Genomic DNA, 22,575 nt, shown 5'->3' on the forward strand with positions numbered 1-22,575 from the left:
GTGGAGCAGGATCTGCTTACCCTTCCGGAGCACCTGAGATCACCCCTAGTTTTTGGTGGGGTTCTTGTTGTTTATTCTTTAGTTTTCTATGTTGTGTCATGTGTACTATAGTTTTTCTGTTTGTCTTTTTCATTTTTATCCATGGCGTTGTCAGTTTGTTTTAGATTTATAAGTTTGACTGTCCCTTTGGTATCTTTCGTCCCTCTTTTATAACAAGAACAAAGAACCATTTTCGCGACGCATGCAACTGTGTAGAGATTACTTGCTTTTATTTTGTTTGAACAAAAAGACATTCAATTTCTATAATAAATTAGGGATAGTCAGAGGCGGATTTAGGGGGGGGCAGGGGGCCCGGGCCCCTCCTTTTTGGGAAAAAAAGCTGGATGTTCAAAAAATACTTATTGCACAAAGTGGCAAGTCTGAATACATTGCGATATAACGCAGTCATTAGGTGAAGTGCTTTACGAATCAACTAAAATTGCTTTTCTGCATACGAAATCATATGAAATGGGCATCCATTTACCTCTCCAAAAAGTATGTTTGGCGATGTCATATAATATCGCGCTCATTTTATTATAGAATGATTCGTTCTTTCCTTTTCGAGGCTTAAAACTTCCATCATCGTTAGCGACAGTTATTGCACCTAACCAAATGGTACAACAATAAAAAGTGAAATGAGGAAAACATTTGAATATCGGTTTCAAACATGATCAGTTCTTCTTTAAACTTAGGCTTTGTGACTATATATATTAAGTTTAGTTGGTGTACCGAAATTATTTACATTTTTTTAAGTATACTCCGTTATACTTTAAAAAAATGATAAGGTTGTCGTTTCTTGATGTGGTTTATAAGTTTTTCTCGTTTCTTTTAATTTAGATTAGATTGTTGTTTTTCCTGTTTGAATGGTTTCACATTAGTCATTTTTAGTGCCCTTTATAGTTTGCTGTTCTGTGCCCACGGTGATCAAAGGCTCTGTGTTGAAGACCTTATACTATGCGGTTCGAGATTTGCTCATTTATAAATGCCATGCTCGATGGCATGTATAACTGCTGCTATCCTAGCTCGTCCACTGTTTTCTGACGGATGCATGCCTCAGTGGAAATCATACACTTCTTCGGCCTTATACTTTGACATTTAACAAAAGACTAGAGTTTATATATATATAACATGCCAAGCGTTCTACATAGTTTTTATATACAAATGTAGATATAGAAAGATGTGCATGGTATGAGTGCAAATGAGACAACTCTCCATCTGAGTCACAATTTATAAAAGTCAACCATTATTATAGGTCAAGGTACGGTCGTCAACACGGAGCCTTGGCTTACATCGAACAGCAAGCTATAAAGGGTCCCAAAAATGATACACAATTATTTATCATAATTTTTTGATTGAGTTAAGCCTCCAATTGATATCTTATAGTGTGTCTTTCTATGTTGTGATGTTATATTATTGTTTCCGAAAAGGAAGAAAGTTTGGTTCCATTAAAACGTTTAATCTTGCTGCAATTGTTTGCACCTGTCCTAAGTCAGGAATCTGATATACAGTTGTTGTCGTCTGTTTATGTAGTTCATACGTGTTTCTCGTTTTTTATATATATATTAGATCGTTGATTTTCCCGTTTGAATGGTTTAACACTAGTAATTTTGGGGGCCCTTTATAGCTTTCTGTTCGGTATGAGCCAAGGCTCCGTTGTGAATATAAATGAAAAAATATATATGTTTTTTTTAACATAGTGAGTAGCACTTTGAAGTATCGACATTAAAGCGTATAAAAGACGACAAATGTATACGAATATACTTTCTTAAAATTTGGCGTTTTCTGTAGAAAAAAATGTTTCAAAGACAAATTCAGAAAGTACAAAACACAACATTTCTGCGTCCTATTACAAATATTTTCGACTTTATATGGTTTCAGAGGAGTTGCGGGTTAATGAAATCGGCCTTTCGGCAGTATTGTTGTGTGCCATACGAAAATCAGTCTAGTGTTTAGTTTTAGACCACACTTTATGACAAAACGACTATTTGTTAAGTAATAATCCTTTTCACAACAGTCATACGTATGTCAAATCAAGTCAGGAGCCTCTGGCCTTTGTTAGTCTTGTATTATTTTAATTTTAGTTTCTTGTGTACAATTTGGAAATTAGTATGGCGTTCATTATCACTGAACTAGTACATATTTGTTTAGGGGCCAGCTGAAGGACGCCTCCGGGTGTGGGCATTTCTCGCTACATTGAAGACCTGTTGGTGACCTTCTGTTGTTGTTTTTTTCTTCTATGGTCGGGTTGTTGTCTCTTTGGCACATTCCCCATTTCCATTCTCAATTTTATTTTACATACTTTTGATTTTTTAACCCTATATGCTAACATTGCCTATGTAAATTTTAAAATTGTTTGTATGCAATTTGAACGACAAATCTATATGACGTATAAAATTTTCTGACGTCAGACACACAAATCAATGAATGTGTTTGTAGATAGATGTTTTTGTGTTCTGTTAAATTGTTCCTTTTAAAATTGTTATACGATGATGACTGATGTACCCATATTTTGACTATTTTATTTATTGTGCCTGTTTAGTTAACGAATCAATGTAAATATAACGCAATTTGATGAGACTGCACATGTCATCAAAGTGAGAGGGTTAACTTAGCGCTATGTAGCAGGAACAATTCTGCCTAAGATTCGGGGATGCGGACCACAGCTAATTCTGGTTTGTAAACTGATGTGTGCGGAAAACAACTGATGCCAAAAGTGATGCGCTATAATATATCTAAGTGAATGAAAACCAAAAACTGAAAACAATATATAATTTAATCAACAAAGTACAACTTTTATTATGTAAAGCCAAGAGTGTAGATATGGAGCATTCAATATGATTTCAAATTACCATACTATGGAGACATGTAGCAAATGCACTAACCTAATGGATACTTGGTTGGAAGGCCTGGCTTTTATTGGTTGGACTGAATGTCAGTCCTCAGAGGATTCAAATTAAGAATCTAAAACTACTTATATAAAATATATAAATTTCTCACAGAAGGTAACCAACGAATTTGCAACGATGCAAATATTAAACTTTACAATATAAATAAATATCTTTAACCAATGAATTCAAATACCAAAAGCTATGCAACTTAACAAATATATCCTTAATAAGCTTCATGTAAATTAATTAACAATGAAATACATCAAATATGAAATTTAGAGTTTTACCAAAGGGAGCTAAAAATTAACTAATAACTCTGTCTGCTACAGCTATAAAACCGGGTTTAATCCACCATTTTCTACATTTGAAAATGCCTGTACCAAGTCAGGAATATGACAGTTCTTGTCTATTCGTTTTTGATGCGTTTTGTTATTTGATTTTTCCATGTGATTATGGACTTTCCGAATTGATTTTCCACTAAATTTAGTCCTGGTATCTATGATGGGTTTATTTACAACCACTGAGTCGATGTCACTACTGGTGGAGATTTATTTCCCCGAGGGTATCAAAAGCCCAGTAGTCAGCAATTTTTGTGCTGACATGAATTCTCATTGATATGGTTATATTTATAAATTTACTGTTTACAAATTATTGAATTTTTTGAAATACTAAGGCTTTTCTACCTCAGGCATAGATTACCTTAGCTTTTATTTGGCAAAACTTTAAGGAATTTTGGTCCTCAATGCTCTTCAATTTCGTACTTTATTTGGCCTTTGTAACTTTTTTGGATTCGAGCGACACTGATGAGTCTTTTGTAGACGAAACGCGCGTCTGGCGTATATACAACAGAATTGCGTCCTGGTATCTATGATGAGTTTATTTACAACCACTGGGTCGATGCCACTGCTGGTGGAGATTTATTTCCCCGAGGGTATCACAAGCCCAGTAGTCAGCACAATGACATGAATTGTCATTGATATGGTTATATTTATTAATCTACTGTTTACAAATTTTTGAATTTTTTGAAATACTAAGGCTTTTCTACCTCAGGCATAGATTACCTTAGCTGTATTTGGCAAAACTTTTAGGAATTTTCAACGGGTCCTCAATACTCTCCAATTTCGTACTTTATTTGGCCTTTTTAACTTTTTTGGATTCGAGCACTGATGAGTCTTTTGTAGACGAAACGCGCGTCTGGTGTATATACTAAATTTAGTCCTGGTATCTATGAGGAGTTTATATTCAGTATTTTTGTGATTTTACCTTTTTCCAAATATTGGATGCATTACAACTGTGACCTATATATTGAAAAATATATATTATAAATTTTTTTTTTTTTAACATTGGGTTCTCCCGCTAGCACCAAATCTTTGAACTTTGACAGCGTTGTTGTTATTGTGGACACTTTTATTACTATATGATATTGTTGAAATTTTACAAAATAATGCACACTGTCATTTAAAAATAATAATGTTACAATTTTTACACACTGTCATTAAAAAATAACAATGTTACAAATTTTACACACTGTCATTAAAGAAAAACATTGTTACACTGAAATTTTAAAAACTGTTATTGCCAAAATTACATTGTTTGAACACTTGATGATCACAAAAATATTTACGATGTGATTCCTAAACCAGTCAACACATATTGCAATCGCAAATTGACATTTTAAAATTTAACATAATGATATAACAAAGTAGCCAATAATTAAAATAATAAAATAAACGCAAACTAGAGACATATTTGGTATTTTTTATTTATGATTCTTATCATAAACCCCGCCGAAAATGAAAATAATTTCATCTCTAAATATGTTTTTCTTATTAGTTGAGACACATAATAAAATGTAAGTTAACACATATATATATATATATATATATACTTTAATTTATAACTTGTATATATATATACGCAGCTATGCTAGTAATAAAACTAAATATCCGATACCAAATTACCCATAATCAACAATATGCATAACCCCATGAATTATTCTTTGTTGGTATGCAATACACAAATTGTGTATTTCGTAAGAACATGTTTGTGATGTCATCAAGTTTTGCTATCTAATTCTAATAAACTCCCATAATGCCTTTTAACCCCACCCAACTCTTGTCAAATTGACGTATCTGTATGGTTGCCTGCTTGCTAATGTCGGCAGACGAGGAGAATTACACCAGTTTAATGTCTAAGCCAGGCATTTTAGGACTTTTAGACAAAATTGAAACCATCTATCAGTAGGTTAAATCATTCATCGATAACAATTCAGAGGATACGTGAAGGATTATCCCCGGCGTAAAGCAGGAGGGGATATTTTTTGTTGTGTGGTTGTCTACAAAAACGGGCAAAATTTCGTCGATACTGTACAGTATGGGATGTTTTAAGCCAAAGGGAGGCACGGGAGACGATCATGAAGAAGATAAACTTAGAAAACAAATTAATAAACGGATAGATGAGGAACTTAAAAAGGAGAAACAAGTATATCGAGCCACACATAGGTTGTTATTATTAGGTAAGTGGAGGTATTAGACGAATATGGTCGTCCATTTCACACCTGTTTTACCCATTTCAAAATATAGAATGGTCATGTATAAAACTATGTTTTTCTTTTGAAAGGTGCCGGTGAATCTGGAAAATCGACGATTGTGAAACAAATGAGGATATTGCATGTGAATGGATTCTCTGCAGAGTAAGTGAAATTATTTATCTGTCTGTTTCCATTAAATAAATCGGAATAAACATCACATATTATGTATGCATAAGTAACTGTCAATTTTTGTTTGGATTGAGGTTCTTTAAAGGAGATGTAATTTAGTTTTGATTTGAAATTTGCTTTTCAAATTGAAATAGTGTTTTATCTAATTTTACAGTGAAAGAAAAAACAAAATAGAAGATATTAAAAAGAATATTAGAGATGCAATTTTGGTGAGTATTTTTTTTCAAAACAAACATGAATTTCTGACCCCCAAGTCTTCCAAGATGGCTACCAGAAAATATACTAAGTCTTCATTGACAGAATTGAAAGAATATTAGAAATGAAAATAGTTTTACCTAATGAAAATAGTTTTACCTGATGAAAATACAACAACACATAAAACTGACATGGTTGTCGTTACACAGACAATAATAAACAGAGTTATTTTTAGAATGTTCACTCTTCTAAGTGATGATGGTGTAATTATTTCATATTTGCACCTAAATTATAAAACTATTGAACAGATCCTCACCGTTAACACGTTGGTGTTACAATGTTAGATTATAAACTTCTGCTTGAACTCTACAATCATGACAATTGCAACAATGATATGTATTTCTAAAAATCTTGTCTTCACTAGTTGACATTATCAGTGATTGGTTGAGCTCTCCATATGTATATTTATAGAAATGCACAAATGGGTGCAAATTTATTTCATAATTATGTACATTAAGTACACATGGTGGACACTTGATAATATTTTATACCGCTCCGGTACTACATTTAGTTTGTCTTGGTGCTATTGGGTTGGTGGGGGTAATCAATGGTAATGGTATATATAAAGATCCTACATGTATATGCCTAGTGTTTTTTCGATACAGGACTATTGAGTATATATATATGAAAAGAAGACCTTATCAATGTTATCAGACTATTAAGTAGGTTTGCCAGAGGGGCTTTTGTCGACACACTACTCATCAGTGGCGCTCTAAAGTTAGCAAGAGTATAGAACAGAAAACTTACAAGATAGAAATAGGCTTTATTACAATTTACATCCATTAATAAGTAAACAAACACATATTCATATATACCAACGGAAGTACAGAAATTGCCAAATACTGAAATTTATTCTTTGAAAATAAGCTTTCCATTACAGTCTGGATAATACAGAACAAAAGTAAAAGCATGTACATGTAGTTGATGAATCATGACATTACAGAGGGCGCTTTAGGTGGGCGGGCAGTAAATGCCTAGAAAAACATTTTTCTGAAATTGTTTTTTTTGACGTGATGCATTTTTTTTTAAGAAATTTCAATGCTGAGAAATGAGACTGAAAACATCAAGAATAAAAGCAACAATGTGATTTAAGTAAAAAAAATCATGATAAGCTTTTCTGAATAACAACACTGAGAATTCAACTATAAATATATATAAAATACAAACTTTCGAATTAAAGACAAATAGAAAAGTGATGTTCTGGCTGCCATGATAATGAAAGCAACCCTGTTACATGTATCAAATTTACTACATAGGGTTTATTAATTAGATCCACATAGGGCTACATAGATTTTTTACTACTGAATGTGTAGCTAGCCTAGCTGCTAAATAGATGTAGATAGTAGCTAGGCTAGCTGTGCGTTCAGTAGTAAAAAATCTTATGTAGCTGCTACAATATTGAACTCAACCTAGAATCATGTAATTTATGTTTGTGTAGTAGAAATGATTATCAGATTTCTGTTTTTGTTTTATATATTTTTATTTTTTTTGCAATTTAATTGTCAGGATAAGCATAATTTAATATACAACATGTAGTCATCTGCATAATTGTTTAATTATGTTAACTACATTGTACATGTACACAACAAGTACTATATTTTTCATGTTTTTCAGACAATAACAGGGGCCATGGCTACACTTAATCCTCCCGTTCTTCTAGAAAATCCAGATAACCAATTTCGAGTGGACTACATGCAAGATGTTGCCAGTCAAAAAAATTTTGAATATCCCTATGTAAGTAAAACATATGATTATACAAATGTATATATATAATAAATCCAACTGAGGTAGTTTAACTCACATTATGTTTCCGTGATGAGTGTCTTACTAAGGATTTTGTGGAAAAGTCACCAAATTCAGGATTTTTAACAATACAAGTTTAAAAGTTCTGCTGATAAGCAATATCCAGTGGCGGATCCAGAAACTTTCATAAATGGGGGCCCACTGGCTGTCTAAGAGGGGGCCACTCATGTCATGCTTCAGTGATTGCCTATATAAACAACCAATTTTTTTCAACAAAAGGGTAGTCATTACTTCTCAGTGTTTGGTCTTGATATTATTTCTGAGTTACATGTATGTGTACAATTTTGGTATTATGCAATAGAAATAATAGTCAGGATCAGCAAATTATCTTCAACACCTGCCAAGAGAAAAAAATAATCTAGAACTTTCATGCTAAAGTTACTTGACAACCCTTTCTTATTTAAATTTAAGGTACCATAAGACAAAGCCAGTTATTACCTAGCATTTGATTATGATGTTTTCTTGATGCAGCATCAGAAAATAAGATTTAAATGTGGCTACTTAGCATTGTAATTTACAACTGGTTCAGTTTATGAATGTCTAGTCATTTGGAGCACCTGACAGTGTACAAGGTTGGAGAAGTTGTTTGAATTTGTCCAAAAAAACTATTGGGTTTATTACATCAATTATTTGACAAAAAAAGTGTACAAATTAAAAGTAGGCAAGTTCTTTGAATATGTCAGTAAAATAGAAGAGACACCAGGTTGTCATGGTTATATCTGCCTGTTAGTTGGTTTTCAGGTACTAAAAGGGTAAATTTTGATGTTTTTTCATCATATTTTTTACTTTGAAAACTGTGGGATGCTGATGGATATGTCTCAGTGAAGTCTGCATGTAGAGTGGATCCTGTTGAGCACATTGACCCCAAAAGTGTGGAGTATGGAGTGAATCTTATCTAAACAACCATGAACATGACTTTTTTTTTATTTTTCCAAATTTTTGGCTTCACCTGGACCTGAAACATGAATTGGTCATTCCTTACACATATTTCAATCATTAGCGCAAACAGTAGTTATGTGCCTGTGGGTAGCCACACAATGTTTTGAAGCTTTAGACCTCTATAAGTCCCAGACACCAAAGGGAAGCACACCCCTCCAGAAAAAAACCCAGTTTAATCTGATTTAAAATTTCATTTAAAAAGGTTCGTATTTGGGTGCATTTTTGGGTGCAAATGCACCTTAAAAATTAAGAAAAATGACAACAGATAGCCTTAGATTGAGGGAACATACATAAATTTGAAAATACATACCAGTAACATACAGTTGACTTCTGAAAGGAAAGCCATTGGAACAAAATTAACCCCAGTATTTTGGGAAGAGGCCATAAAATTTCTATCCCTGCATCATCATCAGCATGGTAAGGGTTACAATAGATTTCAGAAGGTATGCTTTTTGGCCAAATTTTGTTACCAAAGTTTATTCCCTCGATCGTCCAAACATATCTTATTGTTGTTACAACAGTTTTAAAAAAACTGTTACACGATTGGGATTGCTATAATTAAAAACTTGCATTTATAATTTTCTTTTTAAAATTGTTTCAATCACATTCATTACATTCATTAGATCTCTCAATAATAAATGCATGCATTCACTTGTGAACTTACTTTGTACATGTATATATAAACGCCTGAGTGTACAAAAAGAAAGCACCAATGGGGCACTATTAACATATACCAGTACCTTTTATACAACCTGATATTATAGTAGTTGCAAAGTAGTAGCTACATGTATAAATAACTTAGAAGCAGGGTTCAACATTAACTGATCTTTGATTGTCAGAGACAAGTGAAAGTCATCATAGGGCAAGTTTTCAGGAAATGACTTATTTAAGAATAAATCATTATAATCCATTCACCTTTTAGCTTTAATGACACTACACTCAAATGTCTTATTAGGAAATCAAGGTACGGTTAATATTTCTGTGCTAAAATGTCCTTTGATTTCCTTGCTCAATTGACCTTATCATATGTCACATAATGTGCATTTTATATTTTTGCTCGAAGTCCTATGACCTATAGATGAAAATAACTGAGTGCAGTGGTGGATCCAGAACTTTTCATAAGGGGGGCCTGCTGACTGACCTAAGGGGGAGGGCCCTGCTCCAGTCATGCTTTAGTGATTCCATATATTATCATCCAAATTTTTCCCACCAAAAGGGGGGGGTGCCCCCAGGCCCCCCTGAATCCGCCTATGGAGTATCATCTGGACAGCACTTTCCAGAATCTCTAAAACTTACATCTTTCATTAATACTGTCCAAATTCTACAAAATAATGGCAATCTAAAAGATATGGCAACAACATTAAATTTCAATCAAAATTTGAATGTTTGACAAAAAACCTTTATAATGTGACACACTTTTGTAGATAAGGGATTTTTTTAAAGTTACTAACCTTTGTAAAATGAACATGAATGAAGACGCACATGTTTGTTTTATGTTAAAAAAAACCCATTTAATTTGTTAAGTAGATATAGGAAGATGTGGTGTGAGTGCCAATGAGACAACTCTCCATACAAATAACAATTTAAAAAGTAAACCATTATAGGTTAAAGTACGGCCTTCAACACAGAGCCTTGGCTCACACCGAACAACAAGCTATAAAGGGCCCCAAAATTACTAGTGTAAAACCATTCAAACGGGAAAACCAACGGTCTAATCTATATAAACAAAACGAGAAACGAGAAACACGTATATATTACATAAACAAACGACAACTACTGTACATCAGATTCCTGACTTAGGACAGGTGCAAACATTTGCAGCGGGATTAAACGTTTTAATGGATCCAAACCTTCTCCCTTTTTCTGAAACAATAGCATAACATCACAACAAAGAAAAACATACGATAAAATATCAATTGGCAGACTTAACTCAATCAAAAAACGTATGATTAAACAATGACCTACAAATCCTTTAAAGTATGTTTTGTGCATAGATGATTTTGCTTTTAGTTAAATGTTTAATGGTATAAAGAAAATAAGTAAGATGTACATGGCTTTTTAAGATGTGACTGTAACCTTACTGCTTATTATATAATTTTGCACTTTAAAATGACAATTATGCAAAATGGCCCTGAAGGACCAGAGACTCCTTGACTGTGAATTCAAAATATCATAACACTTAAATGACAGCTCTTGATAGTAGATATTAGTGTTCTGACCTGTGCAGGACCTTTAAAAACGCCTTTGGCTTTTTATGCTTGTAACACAGTGACTTGCTTTCTTTTTTACAGCATAGGGGTCACTGAAGTACAAATGTTTGCATTTCTTTGAACAAGTTTTGAAAAAAAGTTGTTCTTTAAAAACCCATATTATTAATGATTTATTGTTGATATAATATGTCCAGCAGCAAATACTTTAATCTATGGAAACAGTGGCAGTACCAGAACTTTTCTTAGGGGGGGGGGGGGCACTGACTGACCTAAGGGGGGCTCCAGTCATGCTTCAATGATTCCCTATATAATCAACCAAATTTTTCCCATGAAAGGGAGGGCCCCCTTGATCCGCCTATGGGAAATTCAAGATATCTCTCCTATGAGCAAAATTGTGGGTGGTATTTAATGATTAATATTGTAACATTCTGGCCATTTAGTGACCTCATGGGTCATTAAGGTGATGAAGGTTGTCATTGATTTCGTTTGCTTAATTGTTCTATAGCCAAAAGCAAGACAGTTTTTCCTAGTAGGAGTTAAGTGATATTACTCCTATTAAAATCAATCCTTTAACTTGTTATTTTCATTACAAAACTTTCCAAGAAATGTTTTGTCTTGGGCAGAAATTTAAAGCATACTTTTGATTTTTAAAGAAAAAAGAATATGAAGTTCAAATGAGTAATGAGTATGATCAATGTATTATATACTGGACAAAAACAACAATATCTGTTTTCACAATGGTCCATTTCCATGGGCTCAATCCGTGGAAACTATGTCATAAAACAATCAGTTCCTACTGTGACATAATAACAGAAGCATTGTGATTTAGGAAATTAACAGGAAAGTGCATGAATTTCGCAAGTCGTCCGTACATAGGACATTTGGAATGATTGATTTTTTGGTCAGCCAGGATTTAGGGCAGAAACTACCTTTTGAAAATATCTTATGTTTTACATGGGCAAGAAATTTGCCTTTCAAATTGCATCCTACAGACAGGGCATTGTTTTATTGCATGAAGCAACATTTTCCTTATACATGATTCATATTTAATATGCCCATTCTGTCAGTAGTACATTTGTGTATCTGCATATTTGTGCATCCCACATGGCAAAATTATTGGAAGCCACTCTTTAGATAGCGAAACTGTGACCAATTTATTTATGTTGGATGCCCACAGGCTTGGTAATCACAAGACCACTTGTACTTGTATATGATTGTTTAATGATGGAGAAATATAATATTTCCTCAATATTCAAATATATTTTTGGCTATGAAAAAAGGTTTTCAGACAATGTAAAAAAAACAATGCCAGAAGACTATTTGAATGGCTGATTAAAGTTTGAGAAGCTGTTCATCCTTAAAGAAAGATAACTGTTCATGGTCTATAGTTGTATCCTGCCTAAATCTGCTTTGCCTGTCTACTCAGGGCTAGGCCTTATATTCAAATGGCAATAATTTAGATCTGATCATGACTGAAATATTACACATATCTGAATAAACAGAAATGTTGATCAACAATGTAAATAAAAGTTGATAGGTCAATATATTAATTTTTTTTCATGAATTTTTGGTAGATGCAAGGATTAGCAATTAACACTATTACACAGTACCCTAATAAACCTAATCATATATCCTAGTATACTGCCTAAGCAGCAACCTTGCTCTTGAATAACTGTCGAGTGAGCTCATACACTTACCATGGTCAGCCAAACTCTGTAGTTACAAAAAAAGTGCCATTATATATATACTATTGACATGATTGACGGGGCAAATGAAATAAAACCTTTTAAGGAAGGCTTTTCATAAACTTGATAATCTATAAGGAAGCAATTTAAAATATTTAATTATGTATTTAGTTCTATCTTTATAAAAAGTCTTTTGATTATAATGAGATAAAATTTGTTTGATTTTCCTTTTCTTTTGGTACACTTTCAAATGGATATTTGATAAGGGGAAAACATTCCGGAAGTGATTACAGTTTCCATTTAGCATATTATATGTATTCTTCCAGAGATAGATTAACCTGTCGTCTGATACTGCTAGCTTCTCTTATTTCTTCGTTTTATTTAAGATCAGAATAATATTTTTTGTGCAAAATTTGTAAGATAAAATTGTGTTCAGGACAGAATCAATGTGATTATTTAATTTCTGTATCTAACCTGGCAGGTATAGTTTCTGACTGCTATTTGCTGATTGATCAAAAATACAATTGATTTTTCCTCAAACAACATAGCATGTAAAGTGTACATAAAGTCTGATTGGCTGGGAAGCATTATACTGGCTACAGGTCAGACTATTTTTAGCAACAGATGGCATAATTCACTGCAGAAAATAGGCAGAGTTAGATAAATTTAGCTTGCCAGGGGACAGATAGAAAATCAGTAATGAAACTACACACTAGTGAATACACAGACTGACAGTAGGGGGTACAAGCAAGGGGATATTATTGCTTATTTTATTGATAAATAGTATTTCATATATATCTGGTTAATAATGGTATCTTGGTTTACCAAACAGTCAAGATAATTGAAGGCTTGTCTTTTTACTAGATTTTTAATGATTTCAATTGCAAATGGATTCAAAATAATGAAATGTGATTAAATTGAGAAAGGAAATGGGGAATGTGTAAAAACGACAACAATCCGACCATAGAGCAGACAACAGCCAAAGGCCACCAATGGGTCTTCCGGGTAGTGAGAATTCTTGCACCCCTAGGTGTCCTTCAACTGCCCCTCTAAAAAATATGTACATGTATACTAGTACAGTGATAATGGACGTCATACTAAACTCCAAATTATACGCAAGAAACTAAAATTAAAAATCATACAAGACTAACAAAGGCCAGAGGCTCCTGACTTGGGACAGGTGCAAAATTGCGGCGGGGTTAAACATGTTTATGAGATCTTAACCCTCCCCCTATACCTCTAGCCAATGTAGAAAAGTAAACGTATAACAATACTCACATTAAAATTCTTTAAGCTATGCATGCATACATATTTATTGTTGTATGTGATTGCAAAGATCAACTCTTAATAAAAAAATGATTGGCAAAACTTTGATGAGCTGAATTCATTAAATTTGTTTCTTTCTTTTTTTACACATTTGTGTAGTATACCTTTATTATATTTATCATAGTTTACCCAGAAATAAATGTTACATAATTGGTATTTTGAAAGTGTTTGTTTTTAAAATTCAGTTTGTGTGCTAAAAATAGTATCTGGTTCCCTATTTACTTTTGGTGCATACTATAATAAATATTTTTACCTCTTTTGTTGAGAAGGATGAAATGTCATTGGCCTTTTCCACAAGGTCACATCCATCATTTTTCTTCATTTAATTTATTATATATTCGTGTTTAGCTTAGAATAGAATCTGAGAATGTATGTTGTATATAGTGTGAGTGTGTGATCCCTGTATTTTTAGAATTTATATTTGGACCCAATTTACTAGGAGTTTGCTTATGATAGGATTATATCAATACCTTCATGACATGACAGTATTTTTAACTGGTTTCGGAATATATTATGGTATACTGTTGTTTGTCTGGTCATCCGTTGTCAATACGTCAACAATGACTCACAAATGCTTTAACCAATTTGCATGCAACTTTGCTAAATTGCTTCATAGTTTAGGGGTGTTATTTATTAAAAATAGGGGGATTTTCCAGTTTTCAACAAAAAATCCAAATGCGTTAAGCAATAAAGCTTTGATGAAATATTTATTTATTGACGAGAGCTCCCTTTCAAGGTATATACATTTTTGATTTTAGGTTTCCGATTTGTGTTTTTTTTTTTAACAAAACACAGGACATTATATGTTAAACCCATTGAATGCACAGTTGTCCATTATATTAATGTAGATGTTTTCTTTTTCTTTTTCAGGAATTCTATGAGCACACAGAAATTTTATGGAAAGATAAGGGTGTGCAAAACTGTTATGAAAGATCTAATGAATACCAATTAATTGATTGTGCCCAATAGTGAGTAATTAGTTTTATAGGAACATTAGAAATACTATGAGGATTTAACATTCTTAGCTAGCAGCATCAAAGTGACTATATTTAACCCAATAAGTGTATATACCCTGTACAATGTACTGAGGAGTGCACTTTGTTTGGTTTAGAATAATAGGGAAGATTTATTTTAATATGCTCCATGCAATGGGGTGAAATTTGGTATGACGTTGGCATCGTCGTCATTTGGTTTTCGCACTTTAACTTAAGTATAAGTAAATAGAAATATATGAAATTTAAACACAAGGTTTATGACTATAAAAGGAAGGTTGGGATTGATTCTGGGAGTTTTGGTCCCAACAGTTTAGGAATTAGGGGCCAAAAAGGGCCCAAATAAGCATTTTTCTTGGTTTTCGCACAATAACTTTAGTATTACTAAACAGAAATCTATGAAATTTTAACATAAGGTTAATGACCACAAAAGGAGGGTTGGGATTGATTTTGGGAGTTTTGGTCCTAACAGTTTAGGAATTAGGGGCCAAAAGGGTCCAAAATTAAACTTTGTTTGATTTCATCAAAAAATTAATGATTGGGGTTCTTTGATATGCCAAATCTAACCGTGTATTTAGATTCTTAATTTTTGGTCCTGTTTTCGAATTGGTGTACATTAAGGTCCAAAGGGTCCAAAATTAAACTTAGTTTGATTTTAACAAAATTTGAATTCTTGGGGTTCTTTGATATGCTGAATCTAAACATGTACTTAGATTTTTGATTATGGGCCCAGTTTTCAAGTCAGTCCAAATCGGGGTCCAAAATTAAACTTTGTTTGATTTCAACAAAAATTGAATTTTTGGGGTTCTATGATACGCTGAATCTAACCATGTATTTAGATTTTGGATATTGGACCATAAGAGGTAAAATGTCTAATTTAAAATTTTTATGTTTTTAAGTTATAGTTCTTAGACCACATTCATTCTGTGTCAGAAACCTATGTTGTGTCAACTATTTAATCACAATCCAAATTCAGAGCTATATCAAGCTTAAATGTTGTGTCCATATGAAGGGTTCGACCTCTGTGGTCGTATAAAGCTGCACCCTGCAGAGCATCTTGTTATACTGAGTAACTTGAATTTAACATTGCTTTGATGCATACCTGCTCTCTTCACTAAAGCTCCATTTAGGATTTTCAGCACAAATTCGTAATGATCCTTCTCTTTAACATGCTAAACGAGATTTTAATCTTATATATACACTGAACTGTGGTTTTTGAATGAGTATATATGTACTTGAATGCCATTTTAACCCTTTCAAATGTGTTTTGAGGTATCCTTTTCAACCCCTTCAAATGTGTTTTGAGGTATTCAGTTTATATTATATAATTCAGGATTACAAGGACAAGCCAATATCTCACATTTGAGGGAATCCCCCTTAAAATGGAGAAGTTTACAGGTTTGACATTCTTCAGCAGATTTCACCTTCAGTCTTTCCTTAATATGTCATTTGCAGAATTCTTGTCAGAATAAAAATGAATGGTTCGTTGGAAGTATGTCATTAATTGAACGCAGTTTTCTGATTTCTGATTGTATTTATTGAATAAACCTTGAACTAAAATGCCCAGAAATGTGAAAACATATTATTGTTCAAAAACTGTTCTTCACCACACTTTTTTTAACACCTTAAAAATTGTGGTAATACCACAAATCATTTTATTATTAAAACAACATAAATACACGATTTGAAAAAGGGCTAAAAGTACATTTCATCAAACTTCTTTGAAGACTTCAAACATTAAAAGTAAGTAAAGATACATTCCTAAATCAATTTAATTGTGCTGCAGTAAATAGTCTTATCTCTAATGGACATGTACATTTTTAGCAGTAAACTAATGACCAGTCCTTTCCTTCATCCCGATCCTTTGATTTCTTCTTTCCTTTTAATTCTTTGGGGGTACGTAGGTTTGGGGGTATACCATTTTCTGGAACTGGGTTTGAATAGTTTAATTTGCTGGAATGGAGAAATACTGTGGATTCATAATTATTCATTGGATACTAATTTTTCGTGGAATTCATGGGTACAGGTGGACCATGAAATTAAATGTTCAAAGAATATTAAATTTTCTATAGGCTTGTATGGAGACTCGGCAAAACCACAAAATGGAAAATCCACAAACATGTAAGTTTACCTTCATCCACGAAAAATTGGTACCCGCAAAAATAAATGAATCCACAGTAACCAGTTAAATAGTGTGGATCAGCGTGATCATGGATTTTATGATTGGATGATGCAGGAACAGATATATTATTTCCTCAGGAATTTAGGTTGAGACCAGCTCCTACCACCTTTTCTTTCCCCCTTTAATTCTCCACTTTTCTCCCTGTTTCCTTCTTACCTGTCTCTCCATTTCCTTCTTACCTGTCTCCCCCTCAATATTTGATTGGCAACAACAACAACGATGCTTCGCTGGTACTTTATTCACCTGCTGTGTTTTTCGATAAATTTTAATGTATAATGTTACTTTTAAGATTTTAAGGCAACATAATTTCTATAAAAAAAAATCATCTTCAAAGTTTAAATTTAGCTGGTCTGGCTTTTAAAATAATTAATAGACACTTGGAAAGTATGTATAATTGATTTGCTATGGTTTTTACCTTGGGGGGGAAACTAGGTCAGATTTATTGTTAATCAATAAACAGTAATTGGGTCAAGTCATTAATATTTTTGTTAAATAGCAGGTTATTTTGATAGTTTGAAATAATAGGGTCATAGTAATGGGGTCAATGTTTTTGTGGTGGTGTGTACTTACTCCAAAACTGAACAATGCATACGAGTGAACTAAACGTAAATTAATATTATAGTAATATTCTTAGTTTACAGTGAAAACTGAAAAATTATATTTAAAACTTTTAACTTTTCTTGCATTTGTTAACAAAATTGGTTAGGTATCTTTTCATACTTAGTAAATTCTTATACATGTACATGCATATACCAATCAGATAGAAAATATACAATTTGAATTTGAATACTTTGCAATTATATTTTACTGTGAATTAACATTTTTAATGCCAACTGATAAATCAAGTAAAAAGAAAATGTCATGGATCAATTTTTGATACTGGTAATCCCTCATACAATATGAACTCCTTATTTTATGTAGAAAGGGATATGTTATTAGGTATACATGTACATGTATGTCGGTAAAATTTAAACCAAAATTTTTAACTTTTTCATTTTTTTTTCAAATTCTTTGCCACCACACTTTACTATGCATTTTTGTATAAGTTTGTTTTTTATAATTCCTAAGTTCTAATCAGAAGGATCATAAGTACCCTGAATATATCTACATATAGTTCCAGATTGGCTTGATTCAAGAAAAGCTCTGAATTACTCTATGCAGACTTCAAAGACCCATCAATGACCTTGGTTGTTTTCTTTTAATTTTTTTTTGGGGGTGGGGCTATTTGTCACTACCTTATTTCCATTCTCAATTCTATTTCAAAGATCTGCTACCAACTTAGAATACTCAAATGTAAAAAATAATCAAGATAAGACTAAAAACACAACTGATGATGAGGTTTCTGACTATCAGTATACATGAGAATTTTTTTCAGGTTTTACTTCCAAATTTTAATGTTAAAATAGATTTTCCAGAAATGGTCAATAATTTTCTTGTATTTTGATTCATATATTTTTATATCTCTTTATGTTTAAATGTGGAAAACCTGTCAAAATTTGGCCTTTGGTTGAAGAATGATTTTGAAATACCATATTTACATAATATAGAGTAAAATATTCTAATTAATACAGTGACCTGGATATAAGACATATATACAGTGAACAAGATAATTACACTAGTACATTTCATAAGTTGTCATGTACATGCAGTTAGGTGCTGCCTATTCTACGGTCATTCAACTTCTAACTGAAAAACGAAAGCCGAGATTAATATAAAATAATATTTGGCAGGTCTGATTTGAAATCCCACTTATGACATAGGAAATCTAACACCTTTTCTATATACCTGTGTAAAGGCATTTAATACACACAATCAATCAGGAGATCTAAGCCCACTCTCAGAGATTACAAAAGTCAGCTATTTTTAGCACCCCTTTTATCTGATCTTGTCCAAAAATAGCTCATTATTGACACAGTTTAAAAGCTTTAGTACATACACAATCCAGGGCTAGAAAATTGCTTCCCTATGTGAATAATGGGGCCCTGCAATGGGGTGATCACAGTCTCTGTGTAACGACTTCTTGGTTCAATACCCTGGAGGAATTTGTTAAAATCAATAAGTCCAATAAATATGAAATAAGTATGTGGTATTTTTAGCCTGGATAATGTCTATTAATGATTTTTTCACCTCTTATGCAAGTTTTAACTTGTTAAGCTTGAATATATATCTTCCAACTTCATTATTGTGAAACTTAATAATTTTATACAGAATATTAATTTCTAATCATACTTCCAAATCTACCACATCAATTCCACATAAATCCAGTCTTTTCTTGTTTCCTTGATGACATGCCATAGAAAGGTGCTTGAGGTTTGGATAGGGGACTTGATTTCTTGATATAAATTTCTGTGGCCAATTTTATCTATTCATTGTATTTTTGGACTTAATTGTATATTCTGTTCACCCCCATCCAGACCCAGTGTTCTCTTTGCCATTGCATAAACAAATAGACATAGGAAGAACATGGACATTTGAAGCCTAAATCTATACTAAATAGATTCAAAAATAATTTTTTTCTGATATTTTTACTTTTTTCTTAAAAACAAATTAATCATAGTGGTAATCTTTCTTAGCAATATGGGGTGAGGGGGGGGGGGGGGGGTAGTTTCAGGTTTGTAGGAAAACATTCATAATTGATTAATTTCAAATTATTATCCCTATAAAGGATTTGATTTCAAGAATACTATAAAAAGTAGTTTTTATTGGATGATGCAGGAACATGTCTACATGTATTCAAAAGAAATGGTCAAATAGAATATTTTTTTCTTTATCATGTTTATGAAACTCACATAATAAAATCATCATGAAAACATCTGAATAATAAATTTAATGTTATGATTCAAAAACTATAATTAACAATAAATTTATGTAATGAACTTCTCCCATTTCCAATGTATAAATATATTATATATCATAAACTATAATAAGAAAATATTCTTATTTTTAGATGAAGAAAGAGAGTCCTTGACAAAAAAGTTTTAATTCTGTATTTACAAAACAAATCTATTCATATATTTAATAACTTGTACATTTCAATTAATAAGGATATGAATTATTGATACAAGTCAAACATATCAATTAAATTGAGCACTTTCAATAACTTGTACCAGGATGTTTTGATTTATGGCAATAAAAAAAAGATTAAAAGCAGTGTTGTAAATTTAGGTCAGTCTGTAAGCTTGCTAATTAATGAATGGACTGTCAATTTCATGAAAAATACAATGATTAGACAAAAATTTTGGTTAAAAAACATGGATTGATGAAATCTTCTAATATCTATATTAAAAAAAAATATTTGTAAAATTGTCCTTTTACTTGCCTCTAAATTTTCTATTGGGATACTTTTACTTTAATAATACTGCCACACTGTATTGTTTGTTAGTACACAGGGGCATCAATGTTTTTAAATTACTATTTAATTTTTTAAAACATTGAAATACTGGTATTCAATAGTACCAAAAAAAAGACTGTTTTGTAAATCCAGATGCATTTGTAACTTATGTTCAACTTGAAACTGTCTGTTAATTTTCTTGTCTCAAAATCGACACTAGCATGATTGATTCTTTAGGAATTTGAAACAATTACTCTATAAAGTCATTTCAATTTTAAACTGTTACATTCTGTAAATATATTTTAACCTTTTTTACTCAAAACAGGTTCGAAATTTCATGTTTAATACTCATGCTGTGCAAAAGAGTCGATATATTTTGGTTTATGCGGTGATGTGACTGACTTGAACAGTGTAAAACAGATAGCCCTAACTTCTAAGTTCTTAAAAGATAGCGGAAATAGCTTAGAAAATTTCCAAACTTTGGAGTAATCCGTCTAGTAGATAGTAGCATTGCCAAATTAAATATGAAGATGTATACAAATACATAATTCAATTCAAAATTATAAAGAAGGCAGGTCAAAAGTTAATGGTTTTTATTTATATCAGTCTGTCATCAGTGTCATATTAGTAATATCATGAAATGTATTGCTTTAGATACATGTACATGTATGTTAAATTGTCGGAGGGTTTGGAATATTTCTTCTGCAAAGTGATAATGCAAAGATATTCAGTGGCAATGTACGAAATGTTTCAGTGGCATTATGTATGAAATGATTCAGTGGCAATTAATTTCCATAGATGATTTAAGATCATTGGATTTGTTGTTATCAGTACAAGATTGAGGTAAGCGCGATGTGTTTATGTAGGCGTAGTAGAATCCCCTCAACACAATTATATATGACAGTACAGGTGAAGACTTGTAAGATTTCCCATTCATCAATGTATCTGATAAAACCAAGGATTAAACCAGGCGTCGTACATTAGGGGATTTCATTATTTTAACCTCATGTAGTACATTAGGGGAATGCATTATTTTAACCTCATGTCGTACATTAGGGGAATGCATTAATTTAACCTCACGCTTGTTGATTTGTTTGTCAACATATGCAATTGTATTTTTAGAAATTTCAACAATTTGTTTGGTATGTGTGAGTTCACAATTGGATTTATTATGGGGCTGCTTCTCCTGTCCTCTCTTTTGTAGCTAATTTTTTCTTGGTGATGTACCGTTATACAGAAAACCAAGTCAAACACCAACAATTTTCTGCTATTGAAACATTTAATGCACAGATGAAAATGCTTATTACATTTTTAGAAAAAGAGGGCAATTTTGGACACAATTCTGCAATAAAGACATTATTTTAAACATTGCAAAGATCTCTTGAACTTTAACATAAAGATAATTAATAAAGGTTATAAAAGCTCCTGAAAAAATATTCCTCAACCTCTTTATTTTTGAATTACCTTCAGATTTTAGTTGATGATATTGAACGAGGAAAATTCATGAATACATGTAACACAAAAATACACCAAATCATTTTTAATTGCTACTCATCTGAGTTATTGCTATCTGCAAGGAAACAAATGGAATATTTATAAAATGAAAGTAGTCGATTCAATGTAATAAATGTTTGACAGTTTATGTGCAGCTAGTCAATACAATATATTTTGTTCATCCTGTAATTTAGCACATTTTGTTGACATCATTAAAGTTAAAGGAACAGCCCTTTAGCACATATAATCAGGACTTCTAGGAATTTTTGTCATCCGTATGTAGTATTTGAATTGGTCTAGGAAGTTCTTTTGTCCATGTTGAATTTGATTGGACTGTTTTCCTCTATACTTTTTGTTTATACATGGAATAAGATGAAATAGGAAGGGTTGCACACGAAAATAATTAGTTTGATCCTGCTTTAAGTAAATGTCAAGTTCATCAGGGAACCTAGCTAGTCATTGGTTATAATTTATTACATCTATTGAGGAATTTGGTATTTAGTTTTCAGTATTATATTGAATAGCTTGTAGGAACTTTTTTTGATTTTGATTTTAAGCAGTGTAGCATAGACATTTTTGTATGAGAACGTAAATTTGAATTCATCTATTTTATCCTGAAAGCTATGAGGACTTTATTTTTTTTTATTCATACTCATTTCTGTCTATGAGTTGTATACGCTTCCTATCTTGAAAAATCTAGAGATCTCAGACA

At 32.1% G+C, this 22,575-nt stretch overlaps 1 protein-coding gene across 3 annotated transcripts in view; it reads left to right on the forward strand.

The window, feature by feature from the left end:
* The first annotated feature begins 5,015 nt into the window (after nt 1-5,015).
* Nucleotides 5,016-22,575, forward strand: part of LOC139523714 (guanine nucleotide-binding protein G(s) subunit alpha-like) — a 73,257-nt gene continuing 55,697 nt past the window's right edge. For 2 of the 3 annotated variants that reach the window (XM_071317934.1, XM_071317936.1), the window contains exons 1-5: nt 5,031-5,442; nt 5,547-5,619; nt 5,801-5,855; nt 7,516-7,635; nt 14,735-14,832. In XM_071317934.1, coding sequence (XP_071174035.1) covers nt 5,301-5,442; nt 5,547-5,619; nt 5,801-5,855; nt 7,516-7,635; nt 14,735-14,832 — 488 coding nt within the window. In that variant the 5' untranslated portion in view covers nt 5,031-5,300. Of the gene's footprint in view, nt 5,443-5,546; nt 5,620-5,800; nt 5,856-7,515; nt 7,636-14,734; nt 14,833-22,575 lie in introns of all 3 variants that reach the window. The other variant, XM_071317935.1, reaches the window with a different exon arrangement.

This window comes from Mytilus edulis, chromosome 5 (assembly GCF_963676685.1).
Source record: "Mytilus edulis chromosome 5, xbMytEdul2.2, whole genome shotgun sequence".
Lineage (NCBI taxonomy): Eukaryota > Metazoa > Mollusca > Bivalvia > Mytilida > Mytilidae > Mytilus > Mytilus edulis.